At 38.1% G+C, this 24,002-nt stretch overlaps 4 protein-coding genes, 1 long non-coding RNA gene and 1 pseudogene across 18 annotated transcripts; 2 read left to right on the top strand and 4 right to left on the bottom strand.

Moving 5' to 3' along the window:
• Positions 1-116: 116 nt before the first annotated feature.
• Positions 117-1,701, bottom strand: LOC104770163 (pentatricopeptide repeat-containing protein At5g18390, mitochondrial). The gene has a single exon (XM_019242402.2). It carries the CDS (start codon positions 1,699-1,701, stop codon positions 316-318), a length of 1,386 nt encoding a protein of 461 aa, XP_019097947.1. The 3' UTR covers positions 117-315.
• Positions 1,702-1,957: 256 nt separating this feature from the next.
• On the top strand, positions 1,958-2,611 carry LOC104770162 (small ribosomal subunit protein uS9x). The gene has a single exon (XM_010494536.3). It carries the CDS (start codon positions 1,958-1,960, stop codon positions 2,396-2,398), a length of 441 nt encoding a protein of 146 aa, XP_010492838.1. The 3' UTR covers positions 2,399-2,611.
• Positions 2,612-3,948: 1,337 nt separating this feature from the next.
• On the top strand, positions 3,949-5,410 carry LOC104772348 (putative U-box domain-containing protein 46 pseudogene; annotated as a pseudogene). Its single transcript, XR_015593748.1, has one exon. The product of XR_015593748.1 is annotated as a putative U-box domain-containing protein 46 pseudogene (transcript).
• Positions 5,411-6,678: 1,268 nt separating this feature from the next.
• On the bottom strand, positions 6,679-8,319 carry LOC104770161 (uncharacterized). Of its 8 annotated transcripts, none has more exons than XM_010494534.3 (5): positions 7,976-8,319; positions 7,437-7,554; positions 7,303-7,355; positions 6,965-7,162; positions 6,679-6,847 (listed from the first exon to the last, which is right to left on the bottom strand). In XM_010494534.3, exons 1-5 carry the CDS (start codon positions 7,982-7,984, stop codon positions 6,803-6,805), a joined length of 423 nt encoding a protein of 140 aa, XP_010492836.1. In that variant the 5' UTR covers positions 7,985-8,319; the 3' UTR covers positions 6,679-6,802. The 8 variants fall into 8 exon arrangements, with proteins under 8 accessions (XP_010492836.1, XP_010492837.1, XP_087362294.1 ...); XM_010494535.3 differs by having other exon boundaries at positions 7,437-7,548; positions 7,976-8,108; XM_087506168.1 differs by having other exon boundaries at positions 7,776-7,984.
• Positions 8,320-14,342: 6,023 nt separating this feature from the next.
• LOC147918623 (uncharacterized) lies at positions 14,343-16,508 on the bottom strand. 6 transcript variants are annotated; one of them, XR_015593925.1, is made up of 6 exons: positions 16,044-16,508; positions 15,596-15,657; positions 15,393-15,503; positions 15,255-15,299; positions 15,020-15,079; positions 14,343-14,565 (listed from the first exon to the last, which is right to left on the bottom strand). It is a non-coding gene; the product is annotated as an uncharacterized LOC147918623 (long non-coding RNA). The 6 variants fall into 6 exon arrangements; XR_015593926.1 differs by having other exon boundaries at positions 15,596-15,814; positions 16,044-16,347; XR_015593930.1 differs by having other exon boundaries at positions 14,343-14,938; positions 15,020-15,131; positions 16,044-16,323.
• A 6,710-nt stretch (positions 16,509-23,218) lies between these two features.
• On the bottom strand, positions 23,219-23,767 carry LOC147918622 (uncharacterized). Its single transcript, XM_087503608.1, has one exon. It carries the CDS (start codon positions 23,765-23,767, stop codon positions 23,219-23,221), a length of 549 nt encoding a protein of 182 aa, XP_087359734.1.
• Between the last annotated feature and the right edge of the window lie 235 nt (positions 23,768-24,002).

Below are 24,002 nucleotides of genomic sequence, written 5' to 3'. Positions count from 1 at the left end.
AAAGATTTGTCGGTTTATGATACAAAAGGTGAGAGTGGTGAGTGAAATTTGTAATCTGTGGAACAAACGAGTCAATGTATTAACACCAGCGCTTGTGTTGTCTGAAAGCATCACTGTTTCTTTAGTAATGTGAGTTCTGTTGTTGATTCTTCTGTAGTAATATCTGTCCAAAGAGAACAATACGTATTTAATGATCTGACAGATAGAACTAAAAACAACAGTACAACAAAACTAGTCTGTAGAATCCCAACTCCCAAGTATCAGAGTACGTTTAGGGGAATCCCAACCTCAAAAGCCTTTCTAAGTGTAGCACTATCAAACTCCTCTAAGCTGAACTTCCAACTGCTCTATTCGCATAGCCAAATCATGCTTCCCGCTATTCTTCAACCCATCAGTAACCATATCAAAGCACCGTGATATCGGAACCAAACCCATCTCTGTCATCTCAACCAAGTAATTAGCCGCATCCACAAATTTCCCACCACGACCACACATTGTAATCAGCATTGTGTAAACCGGCCTGTTAGGCGGATGAGCCTTCACCTTCATATCACTGAAAAAGCTAAAAGCATCATCAAACATCCCATTCCTACACATCCCCTTAATAATCGGAGCATACAAACTCGGAAACGGCTTATGCCCATCTTCCACACAATTGTTCAACAACCGAAACGCTTCATCAATCTTCCCAATCTTCGAAACAGCAGGTATAAGTGTCTTGTAAGTATCGATATCTACACAGAGACCTAACTTGCAAGCAGTATAATACATCTCAATGCAAAACTCAACTTCCCCTGATTTAGTTATAGCTTCAATCAGAGTATTAAAAGTTTGAATATCAGGAACAAAACCTCCTTTGGTCATCTTACTCACCATCTCTTTAGCAGATTCCAAGTAACCAGCATTTAACAATCCTTCAATAAGCAAATCACGACCACGAGCCGGTGGATTAAACCCTTTCCTACTCATCTCATCAAGAAACTCTTGAGCCTCCTTCATCTTCCCCGCGGAACACCATCCGTTAACCAAGATCGCGTACGTCCTCTTATCAGGCTTGAGACCTTTCCTTATCATTCTCCGAATCAAAGCGTAAGCGCCATGGAACATTTTCACATCACAAAGCGCATGAAGCAACGAATTGTAAACATCAACGGTTTGTTTACATCCGAGAGTCTTCGGGACACCATTGAAAAGCTCCACTGCTTGATCTACATGACCGTTTTTACCGTATTGCTCAATGATGAAACAGAGAGTCTCACCGGAGATGTCTAGAGACAAATCTTTCATCTGTTTGAGAATCTTCCACATCGATTCGTATTTTTTATGTGAAGCTAAAGATTTCGCAAGCTGTTCGTATTCCATTGACGTTGGTGTGTAACTAGGGCTTGATCGAGCCCAGTTGAAGAAACGGAGAGAATCGTTGGCGGAACGAGAAGTGGCGCGGAGGACTCTGAACACGAACTCGGAGGTTACAGGAAGACGGAGACGATTCAGAGATCTCTCCGGGTGAACTTCTCGGCGGACGATGTTGACAACGTGATTGATCGCTGCGAAGTAATCGCCTTTCGTTGGAGTCGAATCAGAGGTTTGTAAAGGCTCGAGACTGTTGAAATGACGAATACTAGACTCAACAGAACCTCTGAAATCGTTGGTGAAGATCGAGAAGAGTCTTCCGCCGGTGTTACGCCGGACGAGGAACATTTTCTCACCGGGACTCCAATCTCTCCGATGAGATGAGCTCAGAGAGAAGAGAAGACATAGTAAACCAGTGACGTGGAATATTAATTTTAGTTTTTATTTATTTATTTTACTAACAGTTTAATCAAAACGGTGCGTTTTAGAGAGGATGCCCTAGTTTGATGAGTTAAAACCCTAAATTTATCATTTCAGCTCCCACTCTGTGCATTAGGTTTCTTTTGTGAGCGGCAGACGAAGGAGAAGGAGAGAAACCGTAACCATGGCGACTCAACCAGCTGTTGAATCTGTGCAATGCTTCGGAAGGAAGAAGACTGCAGTGGCAGTCACCCACTGCAAGCGTGGATCTGGTTTGATCAAGCTCAACGGTTGCCCAATCGAGCTTTTCCAGCCTGAGATCCTCCGATTCAAGATTTTCGAGCCAGTGCTTCTCCTCGGAAAGCACCGTTTCGCTGGTGTGGACATGAGGATCCGTGTCAACGGTGGTGGTCACACTTCCCAGGTCTACGCCATCCGTCAGAGTATCGCGAAGGCTCTTGTTGCGTTCTACCAGAAGTATGTGGATGAGCAATCGAAGAAGGAGATTAAGGATATCTTGGTGAGGTACGACAGGACTCTTCTTGTGGCGGATCCGAGGAGGTGTGAGCCGAAGAAGTTTGGAGGTCGTGGTGCTCGTGCTCGTTTCCAGAAGAGTTACCGTTAAAAAAATGCTGGTTTGTTTTGTTTTGTTGTTCTTCAATTTCGAAATCATCATCTTAAGGTTTTTGGAGTATGGACTTGTGATGTGAGACTCTTTAGATTTTATAATTTCAGTTTTATTATGCTTTTTTTTTTGGATAATGGTGATTCTCCATGAAACTTATATGTTTTGATATGTTTACTCGTTTGTTATCTTAAAGTTTTTGTTTTTATTTCATTGTCGTGTCCTGAAATGTTATGGCATTGCATATTTCGATCAAAGGTTAGGTTAATCATTCCTTATAATTTCCATTTGCGTCTGTAGATTAGATCTTGCCGAGTTTATGAGATTGCTGTTGCTTGATGTGGCTTAGCAATATAGACTACTTTGATGTAATTGGCGAAATGTTAGTGTTGTTAGTCTTTGCTCTTGGGTGGACTCAATAGGGAAGTTGTGTTCTCGACTATGCTTAGATTGATGTTGTTTTAATGTGTAAGCATGGAGATGCACAGAGCATTTGATCTAATCTTTTGCTTTACCTTGTGTAGCTGTGATGTTTTTTATTCATTTGATTCCTTTCCCCCTTTCACCTGCTATTTGTTGTATCTCACAAAAATTGATATTTGCAATGCAAATTTGGTTTGACTGCTTATTGGACGCAAAAAATTTAGCATATGAGATTAGAATTGTAATCCCGTCCTTGCTTAAGAGGGCATCGTCCTATAAGAAAATTTCTTAAAACCCGTTTTAAAAGTGAAAAATTTTCAACCGCTAGTTTTTGGTCGAAGTCTTAACTCATTATTTAGAAGAGAGGTAAACGTGGCCGTAGTTTTTGTCTTCTCATCTTCTGGCAAAATTGTTTTTGTGATTTCACAACGGACTTCTAAACTGAAATTAAAACTCTGTCGAAGCAAACGTAAGGCAAAAGGTCTACCTTATGAACGCGTTTCTCAAGTGTTAGACCAAATCCGAAGAGGACAAGCCAGTCAAAATTATAAGCTATTATATTTTCCAGCTTCTCTCTCACGGCAGTTACTTCATCTTTGTGACTTTTGTCAGTGCAGTCTAGCCATTGAAGACAAGACACCATGTGTACCCAAGCTTCAGTGGCAAAGAAGTCCGCATAACCTTTATTAGCCACATTCTCAAGGAATTCCGGGGGAAGGAAATATGTATGATCACACAGATAATGATATCAAAAGAAGCCAAATGATGGGTTCTGATCTCATACAAGCTATAAGAGAATCTAGGCTTAGGGGTTGTAGTGGTGTTGCAGACCATATGTAATCTTCAAGCCGGTGTTACACAATCTGGATCCATCTGATGTGAGGAAATTAAGGGGAGAAAATAGAGAATTTGGGTAGGCGTTTGAGGACAACCATAGAAGGAAGTATTGATTTCGTCTATATATAATAAGACTGTTGTGGTTAGAACGAGCAAAAATACTATTAATGATAAAAATAAAGACTTTCATACTTATTTCTCCCCATTCAACGACTTGACTATAGTCCATCCAATGGCTATTGCAGTGGCGATTGGTTTCTTCTTCACACTTGTCTGTGTAATTAATTTGGTATTGGTTTTACAACAAACACAATTCCCAGCAGAAATCCAAATCATCATCAATCGAGTCTTCTTCTTCTTCTTCGTCGTCGTCTTCTCTTTCATATACTCCATCTCTTTCGTCTCATACAGAATCTCGAACCTGGACACACCAAGTGTTTCCGAGCTTCCGCGGGGAAGACGTACGGAAAGGGTTTACGCATGAACGTACATGTCCCAAAACCAAAGAAGTACTCTCTCACTTTTTTTGGATACCAAACCATTTAATCAATGACTTGATTACGCAATGGTGTCTTGTTAACAAAGTTGATCGGCTAAAACGTCCCTCTGGTGAGATAGTTACTGAGCTGTTCACTACTGACATAGAAGCACTGCTTCAGCGTGTTTACTCTTCTTCCTCGGTTACGGATCAGATTGAAGCTGCGAAAGAGCTTCGCCGTCAGACCAAGAAATTTGCAAATGTTCGTGTCTTCTTTGTCGCTGGGATCAATGATTCGATCACAAGGTTGCTTAGTCCGCTCTCTGGTTTGAGCGAGGGAGTGGACTTGAACCCCGAGCTTCAGGAGGATATTGTCACATCGTTGTTCAACCTCTCGATTCTTGAGAAGAATAAAACAGTAATTGCTGAGAACATTCTAGTGATCCCTCTGCTTACAAAGTGTTTGAAACAGGGGACAGCTGAGACACGAAGAAACGCTGCAGCGACGTTATCGTCACTTTCAGCTATTGATTCTAACAAGATCGTTATTGGGAACTCTGAAGCAGTCAAGGCGCTGGTTGATCTTATCGAAGCAGGTGATGTGTTAGCTACAAGAGAAGCTACTTCCACTGTGTTTAACCTCTGTATTGAATCGGAGAACAAGGAAAAAGTGGTTTCAGCGGGTCTGATTCGTGCGGCAACGAAAAAGATCAAAGCGGGAAGCAATGTGGATGAGTTGTTATCTCTCTTGGCGTTCGTTTCTACACACACCGGGGCTATTGCGGAAATGGATCATCTAGGGTTTATCTATGATCTGTTCAGTATCTTGAGGAAACCGAGTAGCTTGCTGAATGGTGAGAACGCTGTAGTGATCGTCTTCAACATGTGTGATAGAAACAGAGACAGGTTCAGACTGAAAGTGGTGGGAGAAGAGGAGAATCAATACGGGACATTTACGAAACTTGCGAAGCAAGGATCAGTTCGTGCAGTGAGAAAAGCGCAAGGGATTTTACAGTGGATTAAGAGATTCGTTACTGGTAAAGAGCCACAGAGGGCATGAAGGAAGGAATCAGGTCTTGTTAATACGTAAATAGTTTTGCAAACTTAACTCTTCTTACCTTACCGATCCAAAAATTAATAGTAAATAATCACAGAAAGTGTAGAAGTTAAAAGATAGAAGGAAAAGGTGTATAGTCTCTCTTGAGTTTTGCTACTCTTAATTGACTTTCTGATTGAAGATCGTGAATTCAGGATTTAAAAAGCAGATTTTGGTCTTTTTGTAGTGAAATGTCATAACGTTAGTAAGTACATATGTCGAATACAGGTCAACTGAATGGGTGGCTTAGGAATGTAAGTAACAACACACGGCGGGTTATATGGCCGGTCATAGTCTCCTGTATGGTATGGCTAAGTCGACTCCAATCAACCAAAGTAACAAGCAAATGTATAACATGTAATTTATTTGATGATTAAAAATAATTAATGTACTTTTTGTTTCACAAGATTGATTGATTACTTGGTAAAAAAGTAATTATGGTGGGGTTTAAACCTATCGTGTTTAAGAAACTTGACAAGGGCGTCGGTGGTAATTGGTTGGAGATAATGCGGGGATAAAATTGGAAATGAAGAGAAAGAAAAAAAAGAGACGAAGGGTGATGTAACATGGAGAATCAAATCAATGTGATGACTTTATAGCAAGACCACATTCACCAATCACATCACTTGATCACCATCACTTGTTTCTTATTATACACCGTAGATTAACATGCGTATGTATGTATACAAAACACATTCTATAGTATTCAAAAACTATAGTAGTATTTAAAAAAGAATATCTTTACCCACAGTTTGATTAACACGATAGGCTCTCTCTCATAAATTTGGGTCACGGGATAATCAAAAATCAAAAGTGGCATAAGTGATATTTGACTTCAAGAGATAATATATAGTGGGGTTGGTTAGGCCATCTACCAATGACTTTTGTTACTCGATCGTAATGTGATTTGTTACTTCTTTGTTTTGGATCTTCTTTTTCACCATAGGCCCAAAGAATAGTTATTGTTACAGTAGTTCGATCAACAACCATCAATGATCTACTACGATACATTTATTGTTACTTTTACAATGATTTTATTTAATGAACTTATGTAATTATATACGTTAGACTATGACCACACATCGACTGTAATGTCTTGTTGTGAATTTGGTAAATTTGATGAACTATCAAGGCATACTTGAAAAGAATTAAATTGGGTTAAATCGTTTATTTTGGGAGTGTAGTTTTCTTTTACTCAATCAATCTATGGTTTTCAATTAAAGATGTAGTTCTCATTAAAACTCTCTTTCAAATAACACACACAAAAATTGTTGAGAACATATATACGTACGTGACAAAAGAACGAGAGAAAATCTTATAAAGTAGATATGCAATAAGAGACAAAGGACTACTATGATGTTACTTTGTGCCTCTTTTTTCTATAAACCATTAGTGTGCTCTCTCTTTTTTTTTTTTTTTTTTTTTTTTTTTCTGCCAATCCACGTATATATCATATATGTATATTAAATGAAACTTTTAAACAACAAAAAAACAAACAAAACAAATTACATTATTCATTCATGATCCTACTTTGTTTTTCTTCTCCTTCTCTTCATTCTTCCTTTTCAATTCATGCGCATGGAACCAAGCAAGCTAAAAAGCTAGGCCTTCTCTTCTGCAACACCAAAATTATATATATATTATTAGCTCTTCTTTTTATAACATAATAATTTTTGTGAAACTTAGTATTAGTTAAGGAAAAGTTATGTGTGGGATGGTGCACTAGCTATACCCTTGTTGAAGAATTGATAAGTTCAGGAGGAATCTTGTAGAGATCTTCATCAACTGGCTTAGGTGGCTTTGAAATGGGAGCGACGTCGTTTTGAAACTGCTTGACTCCGTTGACGTCAATGTAATACTTGTCTGTCTGTGCACTCACGTCACGTACACGCCTTTGTGGTCCTCTTTTCTCCCTCGTCACCCCCGCCGTCTACGGCAAGTCATTACCACCAAACAATAACGCGTTCTTTAGACTTTTAGATAATTACATTTATCGAGTTAATTAAACATCAGTATAATTATTTGTTATAATCAAGAAAAATAAAAATAATGATGATTAAATGAACGAACCTGTCTTGAAGGATGGTGGTGACGTGGATGGCGAGAAGCAAGCTTTAGGGCTTCTGCAGAAGAAGAAGAAGATGAAGATGAAGTGGTAGTGGAAGAAGAAGAAGTGGTTGTGTAATTATGGTGACGAAGCAGACCAGCTTGTCTTGGATTCTCAAAGTATTGTGTTATTGGCATCTCATTTGCTTCATCCCATTCTCCAAACCGCGGAATCTGTCCACTTTTCTTCTTGTAATTATCATATCTCCCCTGTCCCTAAATATTTGTTTCATCCGAATTTATTATTAGTACAAAAATATGGTTAATCTCTAATCAAGAACCCATATAGAAGACTCAAGAACCCTTGACAACATTCAGGTACTCAAAGAATCAAGAATCAAGAACAAGAATCAGGGGAATCAAGAACCCACAGGGATTCAAGATTCAAGAAACCACAAGAAACAACAAAGGATATGTAAGGGTATGAAGAGCTATACACGTGACTTAGTTTGGCACTTAGTGTATCTATGAATGTGGATTCCAAGTAAGAGAGAGATGGGGAAGAAACTATTAGGCAGGTTTTGACGATCTTAATGAAGAAAATAAAACGATTTTCCAAAAAGAGAGAGGGGACTTTTAGAATGTTAAAGACGACGACAGAAAAAACAAGGAGAAAGGATGAAAGAAGATCACTTACATGAGCCATGGCGATTTCTTTTCTCTATCTCTATCTTTCTATCTCTCAACGCACTAACACACAAAATAAGAAAGAGTGATCTCCAGAAAGGTTACTGTCTTTTATAATAGAAGTGGGGTATGTATAGGCAAAGAAGAAATTGGCCTTACTCTAAAAGTCTAAACAGTCAACTATGATATAGATAGACACAATTTTCTTTTTTTTATATCTTATTATAAAGACATATTGTAAGCTAGTAGAATATCTTCTAAGTTGGTTTGCTTGGGGGGAAAAAAAAAGCGATTGGGTAGATCTTGAATTCAAGTTCTTACGTTTCCAAAGTTTATGTGTTATAGTTTTAGTTCAGTTCAATCCACTTTACTAGGTCACCTTTATAAGAAAATCCATTGTACACAATAGGTTTTTACATATTTTATTTAAAGTTGTAAACATAATAAATTTACAAATAAAATTTGATAACCACCATTTTACTGATTTTTAAGGGATCCAAATTTAAATACAACTTCATTGATACTTATATTATAGAACAGACGATATATAAGATTAATCATAACTTTCATAATACCATATATACAGTAGATTTAAGCTTTTCAGAGTTTTCGAACAAAAGTGATCGAAGAGTAGTGTAGCGGAAGATGGGAAAAAGAGGAGCAAGAAACGCGTTATAGTCTACGGCTTTTTATTAATTAGGTTTTGTCAGTGAGAGACACATTTACTTTTACGTTACACACCCATTAAAAAAAAAAATCTACCCTCTTTGTTGACAAAAGTGTCCACTTTATATAAGAAGAAGAACAAAAAAAATCAATTAGCAGCATATCATAATGTTATATGAATGAACTCGCATCTAACTCTATGTTTACGTTCTTACTATCGTTATGATTGACTATTATATTGTCGGCCCACCTTTTCACATGGAATTCCTAAGTTTTTTTTTTGTTTTTTTTTTATATGGACAGAATTTTTAATTAATAGCTATTATAAATAACATAGATCAGTGATGGCTCTTTATTGGTTATCATCATTTCTAGTTTTCCATTATGTTCAATCAATGAGCCTATATTAATGAATGGAAACAGTTCAGTGTTCTGAACACATTTGAGTGTGACCTTGATATATACATACATATTCACCAATAATATCGAAAATATTATAAGCTGTTGGATTGGATATTGTCTAAACTGACTAATTGTATCTTTATTTATTAATTTTAAGAATATACAAATTTATAAGTTGAAAATTATATTTATTGGTCCAAACTGAAACCAGACGTTGTAAGGTTGCAGCAGCCTGGCCTCGTGGAGTGGTATCCGGTCAGAATTCAGAAATAAACAAGTCTTGACTTTTCTTTGTCGTTGACCTTATTGCTGCTATTTTTTCCTCCCAATGGGAAAATTAGAAAATTACTCAGACACACACCTATTCAAAATCCATTTGTTTACTTTTCTATTAATTTCAATGTCAAAAATTGCTCTACAAGCCATGATCATTTGACCAAAATCATAGCCATCTTTTTTTTTCTTTCATAATTAAATCAAAGCTATTGTCTTTTAAAATGTCTGCCATGATCAATCACAGTTAAAATGGTAGTAGAAAAGTTTTAGTCCTAATTTTTATATCCATGGAGAAGCTTTAACCATAAACTGTAGCTACTGAATAACAATAATATCCACCATTTGAGTTACTGACTCTTTAAGAAAAAACAACTTTAGCTTTATTATGTTGAAACTAAAACGCACGCGTTACAGAAAAAAAAAAAAAGAGAGAAACAAGAAGCGTGAGCTAGAGTATTAATTAAATCTTAATTTAACCAACTTTATGAAAGTTGTATCAGTTACCAAAATAAAATAATTGAATAGGGCGTTACATTTGTTGACAAATCAAAACGAAAAGAATATGGCGTTACATTTGAAAAAAGTAGTTTAATGCTTTATGTGTGTTCCTATATAAAAATGGTAGTTTATGTTGTGTGTCATAAATTATATGGTTGGCAACTTTGGCGTAAGCTTGACGATGACGGTGACAAAGAAGTTGGGGAGAGTTTTGGGGGAGATTCACAGTCAAAGTTCACATTTTAAAAAGTCCCTTTTTGCTGCCAATCCATACCTCAACCAACAAATTTGTCAGTTGTGTGCATCTATTTGTCGGTTCAGTATGTTTTTTCTAATATATATACTATAAATATTGAAATGTAATAATATTAAACTTAAGAAACTCTTAAATATAGTGAATTGGGAGTTATATGAAAGAGTTATCATAAACGAAAATTTCATATGTTTTTTATCTGGAAATCGAACTAGGTATTAGAGCACTAAACGAAGGTTTTATTTTCTTGCATATATTTTTACTGATTGGTGATCGATCACTAGTACTCCCAGTCTCCCATGTAAGCTAAAATTTTCAAAAACGAGTAATAAAATATGGTACTGCGTTTGACAAAAAAAAAAAAAAAAATGGAACTGCAGTTAATCATGGGCCAATAAAGGGGAAAAAAACGGGCCATACAACTTTTAGGCCATTTTTATCGGTAAAACAGAAGGCTGATCTTGGGCTTTTTTATATTGGAAAAAAATGAACAGTATAAATAAGATCAGGTCTTATAAGATCAGTTCTTCGGGTGATCTAAGGCTGACGTGTCCATTTTTTGGACGTTTTATTTTTTTTCATTTCCATCGTCGTTTCATTTTTATTTTTCTTCTTCTCCCGGAAAAGTCGAGGAGGCGAAATCACGAGAGATTTTTTTTTTCTCACCGTCGTCTTTATTCCACGAATCGGATTCTCCCCTCTTTCGTATACAAAAACCCTAGTTGTCGTCATCGTCGTCGTCTTCGTCGTGTCGGAACCCAGACTTTTTTCACAAACTGATTTAGTGAAGATGGAATCTAATGGATCAGTTTCGTCGACGGCCAACTTGGAGAAGTTTCTCTGTGAGCGATTGGTTGATCAGTCACAGTCAATCTCAGAGCGGTTTAGAGCTCTCTTCTCTCTTCGCAACTTGAAAGGAGCAGGACCTCGCAACGCTCTAATCCTCGGTTTGTTTTTCAATCTCTGCTTCTCAAAATCTTCTCTTTCTTGTTTTATTATTTCATTTGTACTAGAAAGTAAAAAAAATTGATACTTTAGGAAGAACTTTGAGTTACTCTTTTAAGCTTAAAACTGAAGTTGTTAAGAAAAATCTTAAATTTGTCAAATGTAAAAACTTTGATTCTTTGAGTCTTTGCAATTTTATAGCTATCTGCTTGATGTATCTAGAACTACAAGTTTCCACATTTTCCTTTTAGTTAATGATTGATCAGGACAGAACTTCTTCAGTCTATGTGTACTGATATGGTTTTTGTTACTGTTTGTGATTGATTAGCTTTAGATTAGTTATGTATTCTTGAGTTTTTGTTCATCAGGATGTGGTTGCCATAATTTCGTTTTTGCGCTATCTGTCTCATTACTGATTGTTTCTCGCTTTCATATGTGACATTTAAAATTCTAAAGAGCAAGAGTGTGTTTATTTTTAGTTTCAGTAGGGTAAGATTTCTATCGATCATTGCGCTGGGATTAACTTGTCGTCTATCTTTTTTTTCATTCTCCTGCAGCATCTAGAGACTCATCTAATCTGTTAGCACATGAAGCTGCTTTTGCATTGGGACAGATGCAAGATGCTGAAGCAATTCCTGCTCTTGAGTCGGTTCTTAATGATATGTCCTTGCATCCCATAGTTCGACATGAGTTGAGTATACAATTTGATCCTTGTGGTGGATTTTATCTCAGATGACCCTTGTTTCCTCTGTATTAGTATCCAAGTGGTTGATGATCCAGGCTACTGGTGATCCAAGTGATGAGTGGCTTCGACTTTCCCTTCAAATCTACAAAAAGGAGAGTTTTGGACAATAAGAAAGAAGATTTCAACCCGCTTTCTCCTTCCGGAGTCGTCACACATATGACATATCTATGTGCGGATGTCATGGAAAATTATGTTTGTTCCTTCCAATGTTATTGTGAAGCTCTTCTGCTCTTGAATCTTGATATCAATTGGCTATGTGAGACTTATAGCTGCTAATTAATGGTTATGATGAATAATTACAACTTGTATATATTTCGGTAGTGCATTATAAGTAAAATTTGTGTGAGAGGGGGAGAGAAGAAGCTAATAAAATTTGTTTTTTTAAATTTTAATAAAAGTTTTAATTTTAATAAAAGATGTTATTTCATAAATTTTTATAATTGTAATTTGTTTAATAAGAATATTAATAAATATTATATTATTAAATAGTTTTAAACATTCTTAAATTATTTATTAAATATTAATCTTTGTATTTATTAAGCATTTTTAAATTTCTATAAGAATATTATATTATTAAATCTTAAGATCTTATACCTGTTTTCCCAATAACTAACTCTTTAACAAAAGTTCTTAAAACCTGATCTTACAATATTTTTACAATATTTCTCCTCTAAGAACACTTTCACCTGATCCCCTATAAACATGCCCTTAGACTATCCTCATTGGTTTAGTTTCTTAGTTGTTTCTTAAGGCATATTTAATAAGAAAAAAAAGAGAAGAAACTTTGCTAAGAGTTAAGGAAAATTTTGTTGATTATTGGTAGAACCAAATTTAAGGGTTTCTTAATAATAAATATAGTAAAATAATAATTAATATCTTAAAATATTCAAAATTATTTTATATATCAAAGAAACATATTTTATTAAGAAAAACATAAAATAACATACAACATTTTAAATTATTACACAAAACATTAAAAAACAAAAACATAAAACACACCATGAAATAAAATATAGAAACATATTTAATTAAAACATGAAACATAATTAATATCCAAATTTAGTCCACAAATGTTCAATTAAATCAAGTTTCAATTGGTCATGCACTTCTCTATCACGGATTATTATTTGACCATTCAACACGTTGCTAATATTTGAATTCATATTGATAGAATATGAAAGATCCACACCCTCTGCTTGTGGGAAATCAGAAACCTCAGCTTGACTGTATCCATCTCGTTCATTTTCGACAATCATATTGTGGAGTATGATACACGCCCTCATAATCAATCCCACTTGGTCTTTATCCCATAAAAGACATGGATTTTTAATGACCGCGAATCTAGCTTGTAGGACACCGAACGCACGCTCAACATCTTTTCGGTAGCTTTCTTGGCGGTCAGCAAATAAAGATGCTTTTGGAGTCTGTGGTAGTGGTATGGATTGAATAAACGTTGGCCATTTTGGATAAATACCGTCTGTCAGATAGTAAGTCAAATTGTACTCTCTGCCGTTAACGTAGTAAGTAACTTGTGGAGCTTGACCATAAAGTATATCATCAAAGACAGGAGATCGATCAAGAACATTGATATCGTTAAAAGTACCTGGAGACCCAAAAAACGCGTGCCATATCCAGAGATCATACGACGCGACCGCCTCTAAAACAATTGTTGGTTTGCCGGATCCTCGTGTATACATGCCTTTCCAAGCTGTTGGGCAATTCTTCCAAACCCAATGCATACAGTCGATGCTTCCAACCATCCCGGGAAATCCACGTTCTTCTGCAACATATAGTAATCTCTGAAGATCCTCTGGTGTGGGTCTTCTTAGATATTCATCGCCAAAGAAATTGACAACTCCACTGACAAAATGTTGCAAACATTTTCGAGCAGTTGTTTCACCAAGTCGGACATATTCGTCCACCGTATCACACCCGCCACCATATGCTAGTAGCCTAATTGCTGCAGTACATTTTTGGATCGGAGAAAGACCAAGCCTTCCTGTGGCGTCTCTTCTTTGTCGGAAATAAGGATCTTCTGCAGTAAGACGGTCGACAATACGCAAGAATAATGGCTTGTTCATTCTAAAACGTCGTCGGAATACATGGGGAGGATATGTCGGAGATTCACTGAAATAATCATTCCACAAACGGTTGTGGCCTTCTTCCCGGTTTCTTTCAATGAATTCTCGTTTCTTTTTCTTTTTCACAAAATGTTGTCCATGAATATCATGGTTATCAAAAAAATTTGCAAAATAGGACTCAAAAAGTGGATCATCATCCTTTGCAAAATTAAAATGTGAATGAGAAGAAGAACCCATTGAATAAAAAATTTAAATTACTTTAGAAGAGTAGAAGAGATGTGAATGAGTAGAAAAGATGTGAATGATATGAATGAGTAGAAGAGTTGTGTATATATAAAACTAAATTGTGTAGCTTGTGATTCTCTTCTCCCGTGAGACTTGGTTGTAATTTTATATGTTGTATTTTTGTGTTTGTTTTTTTTGTTCTCATATATCTTGTGATCCTTGTTGTATTCTTGTGTAGGAAAAAAACAAGTTCATGTGATCCTTCACATGGGAACAGCTGACCGAGTATCAAACAAAATTAAACAACACCATACACATGGGAAAAACAAGTACGAGTCACAAGATATATGAGAACTGTCCTACTTAAACATAATCAGACATAACACAGCAATCAAACATAATAACACACTCTCTTCAAGTGTTTGATCTCGCTCATGTGTTCCTTGTTCCTTGTTCCTATATCGCCCCATGTGTTCCTTGTTCCTATATCGCCCCATGTGTTCCTTGTTCTGTTAACAAAAGCAAATTATAATTAAGAAATTAATAGACAGATAAGCAGTACACATAAAACATCAACTTATAATTATAATTAGACATCCGTTACACAACAAGACACAACAAGACTCAACAAGACACAACAAGACTCAACAAGACACAACAAGACTCAAGAAGACACAACAAGACTCAAGAAGACACAACAAGACTCAACAAGACTCAACAATACTCAACAAGACTCAACAAGACACAACAAGACACAACAAGACTCAAGAAGACACAACAAGACTCAACAAGACTCAACAATACTAATCATCCACTAAGTCAAGCAGCTTCTCTTTCATAGCTTCTTCTTTCGGAGTAAGCGGTCCAGTTTTGGCCAGCAAACTGTCAAGAATTTGCATTTTTGACAATCTCTCTTTCAGCAGCAATTATGTATACATTCTATGTAGATAGTTCAGCATTTACCTTCTTGTCGATATTTGTGCAGTAGATTGTCCTTGTGCACATCTCCCTTTCATCTTCTGACTGAATTAACCAAAACACAGTAGATATCCAAAGTAAAATTCAAAACTCAAAACTGAAACCAAAATGATTAGTATAACTTCTGATCAGTATCCCTATAGAGCTTTTTGTCACACAACCTAAAAAATACTATATTTTAAGTTGAAAGATATATAACAAACATTAATTTAAAGCTTACTTGTCCACAGTTACTAAACAAGGCAGCAAGACCCTCCTCAGTCACCTAAAATCACAAAACAGATTTGTTATACATTGATGCAACTTAACTAGAATCCGTTCCACACAACCTTAACAGAGAGTACTAATAAAAACTTACACTCTGGTCAATGTCAGAAACATACACTGTTCTTCTAATACTATCCTATCTTTGAGCCTTAGAAATCCTCCCAGTCAACCTCCTCCTCCCTTGGCTATAATTGTTTCTTCTCTGTAATAACAAAAACATCAATAAAACAGAATATAAAGCAAGCACATTTAACCAAAGTTTAAAGCTTTAACAACAAACAGAATTATTTTTACCTTCCTGGTATTATCATCCTTCTTGGCATCAGATTCAAATTCTTCACCTGATTGCTTCTTGGCTGTAGCAAAATCGTCAGCAGAGAGAAATTGATTAGGTTTCCCAACCTGATTGTTCTTCTTAGGGTTGTAGTAAGAAGGGAAAAACTCCTTGGCATCCAAAACGTAAAGGAAGAAACTTTGATTCAATCGGTTTCAGATACACAAACCCAATTCAACCTATTATGAGAATCTAACAAAGAGATTAATCAAAATTCACCAACAACAACTTCATCAGTGAATAATAAGATGAGGAGATTAAGAAGTGTTACAAACACTTCACCGAAAATTAATCTAAGTTTCCCAGATCAACCGAAATTGTCTCACAAACAAAAGACATAATTAAATTAAAATTGAGACAATTTTCAAATAAACAAATAACAATTACTAGACATGCAAGAACAATTACCTGAACAAATCGAATGGCTTGAATCTTCCCCAAATATTAGGGTTTCGACGGATCGCTCACCACCGGAATCACATGCCCCCTGCTTCACCGGAACCAAATCGCGGCCAAATCCTAGTCCAATAGCCGTGGGAATCAACTGGAAGAGAAGCAATCAGTTTCCGGAATCGAAGGAAGAAGAGATTCAAGCTGAAATCGCGAAAAGTCTCGAGAGAGAGAGAGAGAGAGAGAGAAAAGAGAAAAAAGGAAAGTGAAAGAGAGATGAAAAAAAAAATTAAACCCCTTCGTCCCAAATAAAACTCGACCCACTGATTTTGTGACACTTGTCCAGCAAGAGACGTTTCTTGCAATCCTAAAATAAGAAACGAATCTTGCATTTCTTAGCTTAGGTTTCAATAATTAATATTATCTACCCCTAAGAAACAAACTAAGAAACAACATAATTGTGCCGATGAGGATAGTCTTATGATACAAGAATCCAAACATTACTTTTGGAAACAATGTTTTTTATAGAGGAGATGAAAACCAAAAAATAATTGTGTGTTTCGTACTGGGGCGGTGTGAATTCCAATAGTCAGAAGCGGGAGATTAAGAGATATATATGGGTTAATGGTATAGTTTGAGTGTGCTTTATCTTAATCTTGACAGAATTGACCACAAGTTATTCTCTCGTAAGGTTTGAGACCCACAAAATCACAAGTCCGACGCTAAAGCCCTATACAGACTTTGGTCAGATCAATCTATTTCATACGTCGGTGAGAGATCGACTTCCTCAAAAACATGAAAAGATTCTCCCGTATGTTTGATTCTCCTTTAATCTCTCTTATTCTAAAAAGCAAATTACTACAAATTGAATCTTTCAGATGAAGAAAAATTTATCACAATCAGATAATACAAATAACATAGGAAATCAAATAGCAATATGCCAATATTTTTTTTTGTTTGTTTTTAATATTGTATAATATGGACTTATAAATAGAACACGAACCCATCAAACTTTCCTTTTCTATTGATACGTGGGTTGCCGCATTATTCCACCCTCTACTTATTGCTTTCTCAACATTCATACATGAACTTTTTGTCTCTTCAAAAAACATCATTAAAAAGTTTAATCTTTGTAAAACAACACATACTTTATTTTTTGTCTAAAATCCTACATCTCCAATCGACCCAGATGAAAACCAGCAGTAAACCGATAATCTTATATTAATAAATCGTAAATACCAATTTTTGTTAGAATTTGACATAAATTTTTTGTTTTTACCCAATCAAACACGTTAAAAGGGGTAAACCACAAAGAAAAAAAAAGAAAAAAAGGTTAATATATATGTGGTTTACTCTTTTCTAACTTGTTCGATTGGGTAAAAAGTTAATTATGAAGGTTTTAATTAAGAGGTTAATTAATTTGCTTTTAGCTAGATAACAAACTTTATTTCGTATATTTCACAAGTAAATCTACTAATATCTCATTATTGTCATATGTTAGATGAGAATCTCATCATGAGATTAAGAGGTACTGGGTCTAATGTCTTCCTGGATAAAAGAGGAAAACATCTTTGACTTTTGAATGACCTGTGTGTCTTGAAATATAACTAGAAAACATCTGAGACTCTCCTTGACCTAAAAATTAAGGTGGCATAAAAAAAAAAAACCTTGAGAGGTTAAAAAACAACATGTGAAAACTTGCAAAGCTTGAATGATCTTTTGTATCTTGAATTAAAATATACAAAAAAATATTTAGATCTGAGCCTCTCCTTTGACTTAAAACGGTGGCATAATAATTAATTAAGATAACGAAAGAACACCTTCAACGAAACATAATTTATGAAATAATTAACTACTTAAACATAAAGAGAAGCAAAGCTATCGTCTTCCATAATCATTCTTTGAGATTCACCAAGCAGAATCATCATGGTCCTTTGAGGTTGTGAGAACTGAAACTAGTTCTCTCCTCTCGAAGTGATTTACGAATGGAGGAGCTTACCACCGTTAAAGTTCCGAACTGAATTGAGAGTATCTGAATGCTAAAAAGTATATATTATTGCTTGAGTGAAAAAATGTTCGATTCCTGATACAATGACATCCCTTCTCTATTTATACTAGCTAATTACACATAATTAATACCTAATTAATTCATTGCATCAATCTCGCGTCCTAATCGACCAGATTAAATGCGGGAATCTTTGACCGGAGCCGAACTGCGAACTGGCTCGCTGGGTGCCTTTCCGCGTTCCGGCTTTTCCTTTAGGGCTTAATGGGCCGACCAATACTACGTCTCTGGCCCGCTTAATACATCTGGCCCAAGCCTTCTGCCCATCACCCGAGATAACCGATCGTGGGTACAACAGTTGCCCCCAAGTCTCCCGGGGGACTTTTGATCTCCAATCGACCAATTTCGGGAAACTGAATATCCCCCGTATCTCATGATTTGATCGTGGTAATGATGGGATTTGCCTTCCAGAACAAGCTCCGGGGCCCACCGGGTAGCTTACGTGCTATAAGAGAGAAGAAAAAACGGACTGAAACTTTTCGTTTCCCCAGGCAATCATCACTTCTCGACGCCGTGTATAAAGGTTACGTCTTGGCTTTTCTCTTTCATTTTTTTAGTTTGCCCTTTGCTATTTTGCGTTTTCTCTCTCGTCTTCTTTGTTTCTTTGCTTTCGCCGGAAAGCTCTTCGACCCTCCTTTGTTTCTTTGCTTTTACCCTTACTATTATTACCCGGAAAACATGTCGCCTCCAAAATCTTCATCGGGTAAAGCCGCAAAGCCTTTGATTCCGGGCGTTTACGGTCCCTATCAGCCGTCGATTCTCTCTGCGGAGAATATGGCTGAGATTAGGGGATCCACCGGGATTCTGCCGGAGATCGAGATCAGGTTTCCGGAAGCACACGAGTCCCCGGAGAATCCTCCTCCAGGCTACTGTTGCGCGTTTGAAATATTTTTCTTCGCGTGCGGATTGTCGTTCCCCCTTCCCAAACTCATCGTGAAGATGATGTTCGAATTGGGCTTCGCTCTCCCCCAGATGTGCTCGAACTTAGTTCGAACCGTCCTGTGTCTTCAGACTCTTCGGGGAGGAGTTTGATTACAAGCTATCCTTGGCTGACTTCCTTCAAGTTTGTTTAGACAGTGAAGACGGGTCGCACCAAGGGTACGCTCTATGTAAGTCCGCTCTCCGGACTGAAGGTCTTTGATGACCTTCCCGAGAAGGACAAGAAATGGCAGAAGTCTTACTACTTTTTCCCGGTTAACGAGCTCACCTTCGGCCACCTCTCGAGTTCACACATATCAAAGTAGACTTCGAAAATTGGTAGAATGGTGTTCCCTGTTAGGTACAGCCTTAGATTTTTTTTTTTTTTTTTGCTTCTTACCTTTTTGTTGTTTCTATCTCAAATCACTTTGAGCGCGGTCTGCTTTGCCCCACATTCGCGGAGTTCTTCTCGCGGTTCTGCAGCAAAGGCTAGATTGCCTGGGATTCCTTTTTGTGTGAAAGGATCAGAGAGTCCGGAGTCAGACTCAGAGGTCGTTCTCTCGTTTGCTCCGACCCTATAAGCACTTCGGAGATGAACTACAGAGAAGAGAGAGCTTGCAGGGCTGCTGAGAAGGAAGCGAAGAGACAAATGGCTGCAGCTCTTGCTGAAGGCAAAGCTCGCATCCCTGCCAAGAACTCTGGCTCCTCAATTCCTGAGGTGAGTGAGGTTTCAGCGTCCCCAGCTGGCCCTTCCGAGATCCCTATTGATTCTTCCGGACCTTCAGCCGGACCGTCCGAACCTCCTGTGATTGTTATTGCTGACTCTAGCGAGGAACCACGGGAGGTCGTGGTTCCTCCACCGAGAAAGACCTTCACCGAGGTCAGCTCACAGCGGGTTTATCTATCTAAGAAGAGGAAGGAACCTGAAATTTCCTCCTCTTCCCGGGAGAAGAGTCATGCCCGAACTGGTTCGTCGGGGGACGAGCGAAGTAGATCCGGTTTGAAGAATGGGGGTCCCTCCTCGGAGAAGAGATCTTGGGAGTTTCCTCCCGCTAAAGAGTCTGGGGGTTCCTCCGGGAGGCTACCTTCGAAGGAACAACGTTCTTCCTCCCGAGGTAAAAACGACCCGAGGTGTTTCCGCTTCATGTTTTATTATTTCGAATATTTAGAGTAAAATAACTTTGCTCGTACCATGCAGCTCCCCCGCCTCTCCCGCTGATCTGATGAGGAGCTACACACGACCTGGAGTTTGGATTCCGCTGTTTGCCGACATGTCCGAAGTAAACCGTGCGAACTTTTTCTGCTCTGCGGATAAAATCAGCAAGGTTAGCGACATATGCATCCTTGCTTTTTTTTTTTGTTTTTTTTTTCTTTTAATTTTAAAAACATTCGTTTTTAACAAGCCAACTTTCTCAGCTGATGATCGAATTCAACGCCTCGGTGGCCTCCTACGAGGACCAGCTGTTTGCTTCCCCCTCACCCTCCAAGGTAAGCTGTAACGACCCAGAACCTCAGTAGCGGTAGTACCAAGAGTTGCCGAAGAATCGGTACCAAGAAATGCCGAGAAACGGTATCGAGAAAGACCGAGAGTCAGTACCGAGAATGACCGAGAGTCAGTATCGAGAGTTACCGAGAACTAGTATCGAGAGTTGCCGAGAGCTAGTGCTGAGAAATACCGATACTTAAGTATCGAGGAATACCGGTAGCCAGTGCCGAGAGTTGCCGATACTTGGTATCGAGGATTGCCGATAGTTGCCGATACTTGGTATTGAGGATTTGCCGATAGTTGCCGATACTTAGTATCGAGGATTTGCCGATAGTTGCCGATACTTGGTATCGACGAATGATGATAAAATGCGGAAGTCAGTGACGGTAGAATCCGACGAAAGAACTCGATAAGTTTAGGGGACTGGTATGGAAATGGAGAGTTCATGACTACTGAAGTAGTGAACAGACGTTTGAACTGAAGAAATGGAATCCCAAGTTTACTGTGTTCAGGCTTGCAAGCTCCTCGATGAAAATGGGGATCTTCGGTTCAGACGATACAGGCCTGTAAGTTGCCGAATAAAGAGATGAGAGGTTTCGGTACTTAGTCCAAGAGACAGTCCGAGTAGAATAAGAGTGAAAGTCCTAGTGATGGTGATAGTGAAGTGATAGTGATAGTATAGTGATAGTATAGTGATAGTGATAGTGAAGTGATAGTGATAATGAAGTAGACTATCCGGAAATGATTGCATCGGTGAACGATGGATCGGGCCGATGGACGAGGATGGATCGATTGGACTATGGGCCGATGGGTGGCCTAAAGGACTCGGTAATCTAGCCAAGATTTAAGCCGACTCACGGGTAAGGAAACCCGAGAGAAATGGAAACTCGTGGTAAAAGGAAAGGTGATCAGATAAGGATAGATGCGAGAAACAAGGGAAGTTAGGGGAGATGAGACTTATCGTTATAAGGCAACTTAGGGCGGTTTCGTCGACCCTATATAAGGGACGAAACCTTTAGAATTTCTCTAGTTTTGCATAAGCATCCGAGAGCTGCCGCAAGAGAGAAAGAGAAGAGAAAGGAACGGTAAGTGTCCTTCCACCTTGATCCGTCGATGGTTATGGATGTATCCTGGATATTAATGGTGTCGATCTGTCCGTGTAGAAGCGGGGATCAGATCCGAGCATAGGAACCGAGAGTTCAATACCTTAGGTCGATACTGAAGGTGAGTGCGTGACTGTGGCCGAGTTCCATGGTTGATTCTCTTGACCCGTGGTTTATTTAATCTCGTTGATTGCTTGTCTTGTTATGGTTATGTGTTCTATTGCAATATGAATGGTGGTTGGTCTAAACGATTTAGGCAACTCTCCCATGGGAATTATTTGACTTGCGTGACTTGATTGGAATATACCCTGTGTTAGTTTGAGATCGTTGAACTGAGCTTAGTGAGACGGGATGACCGGTCCACTAAGTAAATTTTGTTTGCATACGCCTCCTTTTAATGGACGCAGAAAAAGAAAGGTCCGATGATCAGGATTATAGTGGCTGACCAGCTCGTGTGACGAAGGCAAGGGAGGAAGAAGGATGGTGGCTTTGGGTAGATTTATTCATGGTGTTTATTTTATAAGTTTTTCGTTATTTCCTTGCATGGGACAAGTTGTTATTTTAAGGATGAATCGAACCTCTTATTATTAATGAAACCGTATTTTTAAGTTATATCATCTGTTATACATATCCGCTGTTAAGTCTTGTTAAATGATTGAGTAAAATTCATAGGCCCTAAGAAAAAATTTTATCTGTCAGTATGTCCAAGTGTGGGGTTTTAGGGTCGGGGTCTTACATAAGCCTTCTCAAGGAGAGAGTTGCTGATCTAGAAGCTCAAGTGGTTGAATATTCTAGGTTGGAGGCCGAGAATGCCAAGACTGTGGAGAAAGCCGAGCAAATCCGAGCTCGGATGAAGAAAGCTGAAGTAGAGGTGCTTGACCTCGGGGTCGCTAATGAGGACCTGCCTTTATGCCTTCCCAACTCCAAACTATTAACCAACAAATTAGTTTAAGATCGCAGAACGAAAACTCTTTAGTTTGATTTAGGGCTAAAAACTGAGGTAGTTTAAGGTAAGATTTAACCTCCGAACACATAATCCGGAATTACATGATATGAAGTAAAACTTCGTTCAAAACTCGTGAAGTTAGACTTCAGCGTTAATTGATATTTGCGAAGTCGGGCTTCAGCTTTTTTTTGTTTTGAACAGGAAGTAAAGGATTGTTTACTTACTGTATACGAAGTGAAAAACTTTAGTTTTCAAAACGTCGCGAAGTTTAGACCTCGGTGTTTACTGATAGTTGCGAAGTAGACTTCGGCTTTTAGTTTTTAAACAGGAAGAGAGAGTGTGTGCTTCCTGAAAACAAAGTGAAAACTTCGGTTTTAATTGTTATTTGCGAAGTTAGACTTCGGCTTTAATTGATATTTGCGAAGTTAGACTTCAGCTTTAATTGATATTTGCAAAGTTAGACTTCGGCTTTAATTGATATTTGCGAAGTTAGACTTTGGCTTTAATTGATATTTGCGAAGTTAGACTTCGGCTTGTGTTTGTTTTGCGGGGAAACCATTATTAACAAAAAGTTGAGAAAACTTTTGATTTTATTAAAATGGATAGTTGGACCCAAAGTGGGCTGTCTACGTACTCTTATCGGGATCAAGCCAACCGTAGTTCGATACAAGAAAACTAACTGTAAAAAAGTTTAAGATGCAAAGATTTCCAGGACCTCGGGACTGGTTTTCCCTTTGAATCCTCCAGCTGGTAAACTCCATTGCGCACTTCGCGAGTGATTCTGTACGGTCCTTCCCAGTTGATTCCCAGCTTCCCTGCATTGAGCTCCTCGGTGTTCTCGTAGACTTTCCGAAGGACTAGATCACCGACTGCCAAGGGCCTGCTTTGGATTTTGGAGTTATAATAATGGGCTACTGCGTTCTGGTAGTTCTGTATCCGAACTGAAGACCGATCCCGACGCTCATTGATTGTATCAAGGGTATCCTGTAAAAATTCCTCATTTTCCACAGCTTGGAGTGGGTTTAGCAAGGTACGGACTCCAGGTACTTCTATGTCAGCTGGTACTACGGCATCGACTCCGTAGACCAAGGAAAAATGTGTTTCATTATTCGCCCGGCGGGGTGTTGTCTGGATTGCCCAAAGAATGCCCTGCAGCTCGTCCGGCCAACGCCCTTTACGAGAATCGAGCCGTTTCTTCAAGTTAGCTAACATGACTTTATTCATGGCTTCGGCTGCCCATTACCTTGTGGGTAACGAGGAGTTGACTTATTGAGTCGAATTTTCCAATTCGCACAAAACCCTTCGAACTGCGAGGAGATGAACTGCGGACCATTGTCGGTGACGATTTCATGAGGAATGCCATAACGATAGATTATGCTTTTTAGTACGAACTGCTCTACCTCTTGGCTCTTTATTTTTGCGTAGGCCATTGATTTCCGTTGGGACCATCATGAGCAGC

The sequence above is a fragment of the Camelina sativa genome, chromosome 20 (assembly GCF_030686135.1).
Source record: "Camelina sativa cultivar CO46 ecotype springtype chromosome 20, ASM3068613v1".
Lineage (NCBI taxonomy): Eukaryota > Viridiplantae > Streptophyta > Magnoliopsida > Brassicales > Brassicaceae > Camelina > Camelina sativa.
This window is presented reverse-complemented; position numbering and strand designations above follow the sequence as displayed.

Bases quoted from the DNA above. Each gene is read 5' to 3' on its own strand.
- LOC104770163 (XM_019242402.2), bottom strand. From the start codon at position 1,701: ATGTTCCTCGTCCGGCGTAACACCGGCGGAAGACTCTTCTCGATCTTC.
- LOC104770162 (XM_010494536.3), top strand. From the start codon at position 1,958: ATGGCGACTCAACCAGCTGTTGAATCTGTGCAATGCTTCGGAAGGAAG.
- LOC104770161 (XM_010494532.3), bottom strand. The intron at 7,163-7,302 runs GTTCGTTCATTT...GACTTGCCGTAG, and splicing joins ACCACCATCCTTCAAGACAG to ACGGCGGGGGTGACGAGGGA. The intron at 6,848-6,964 runs GTATAGCTAGTG...TTGGTGTTGCAG, and splicing joins TTATCAATTCTTCAACAAGG to AAGAGAAGGCCTAGCTTTTT.
- LOC147918622 (XM_087503608.1), bottom strand. From the start codon at position 23,767: ATGAATAAAGTCATGTTAGCTAACTTGAAGAAACGGCTCGATTCTCGT.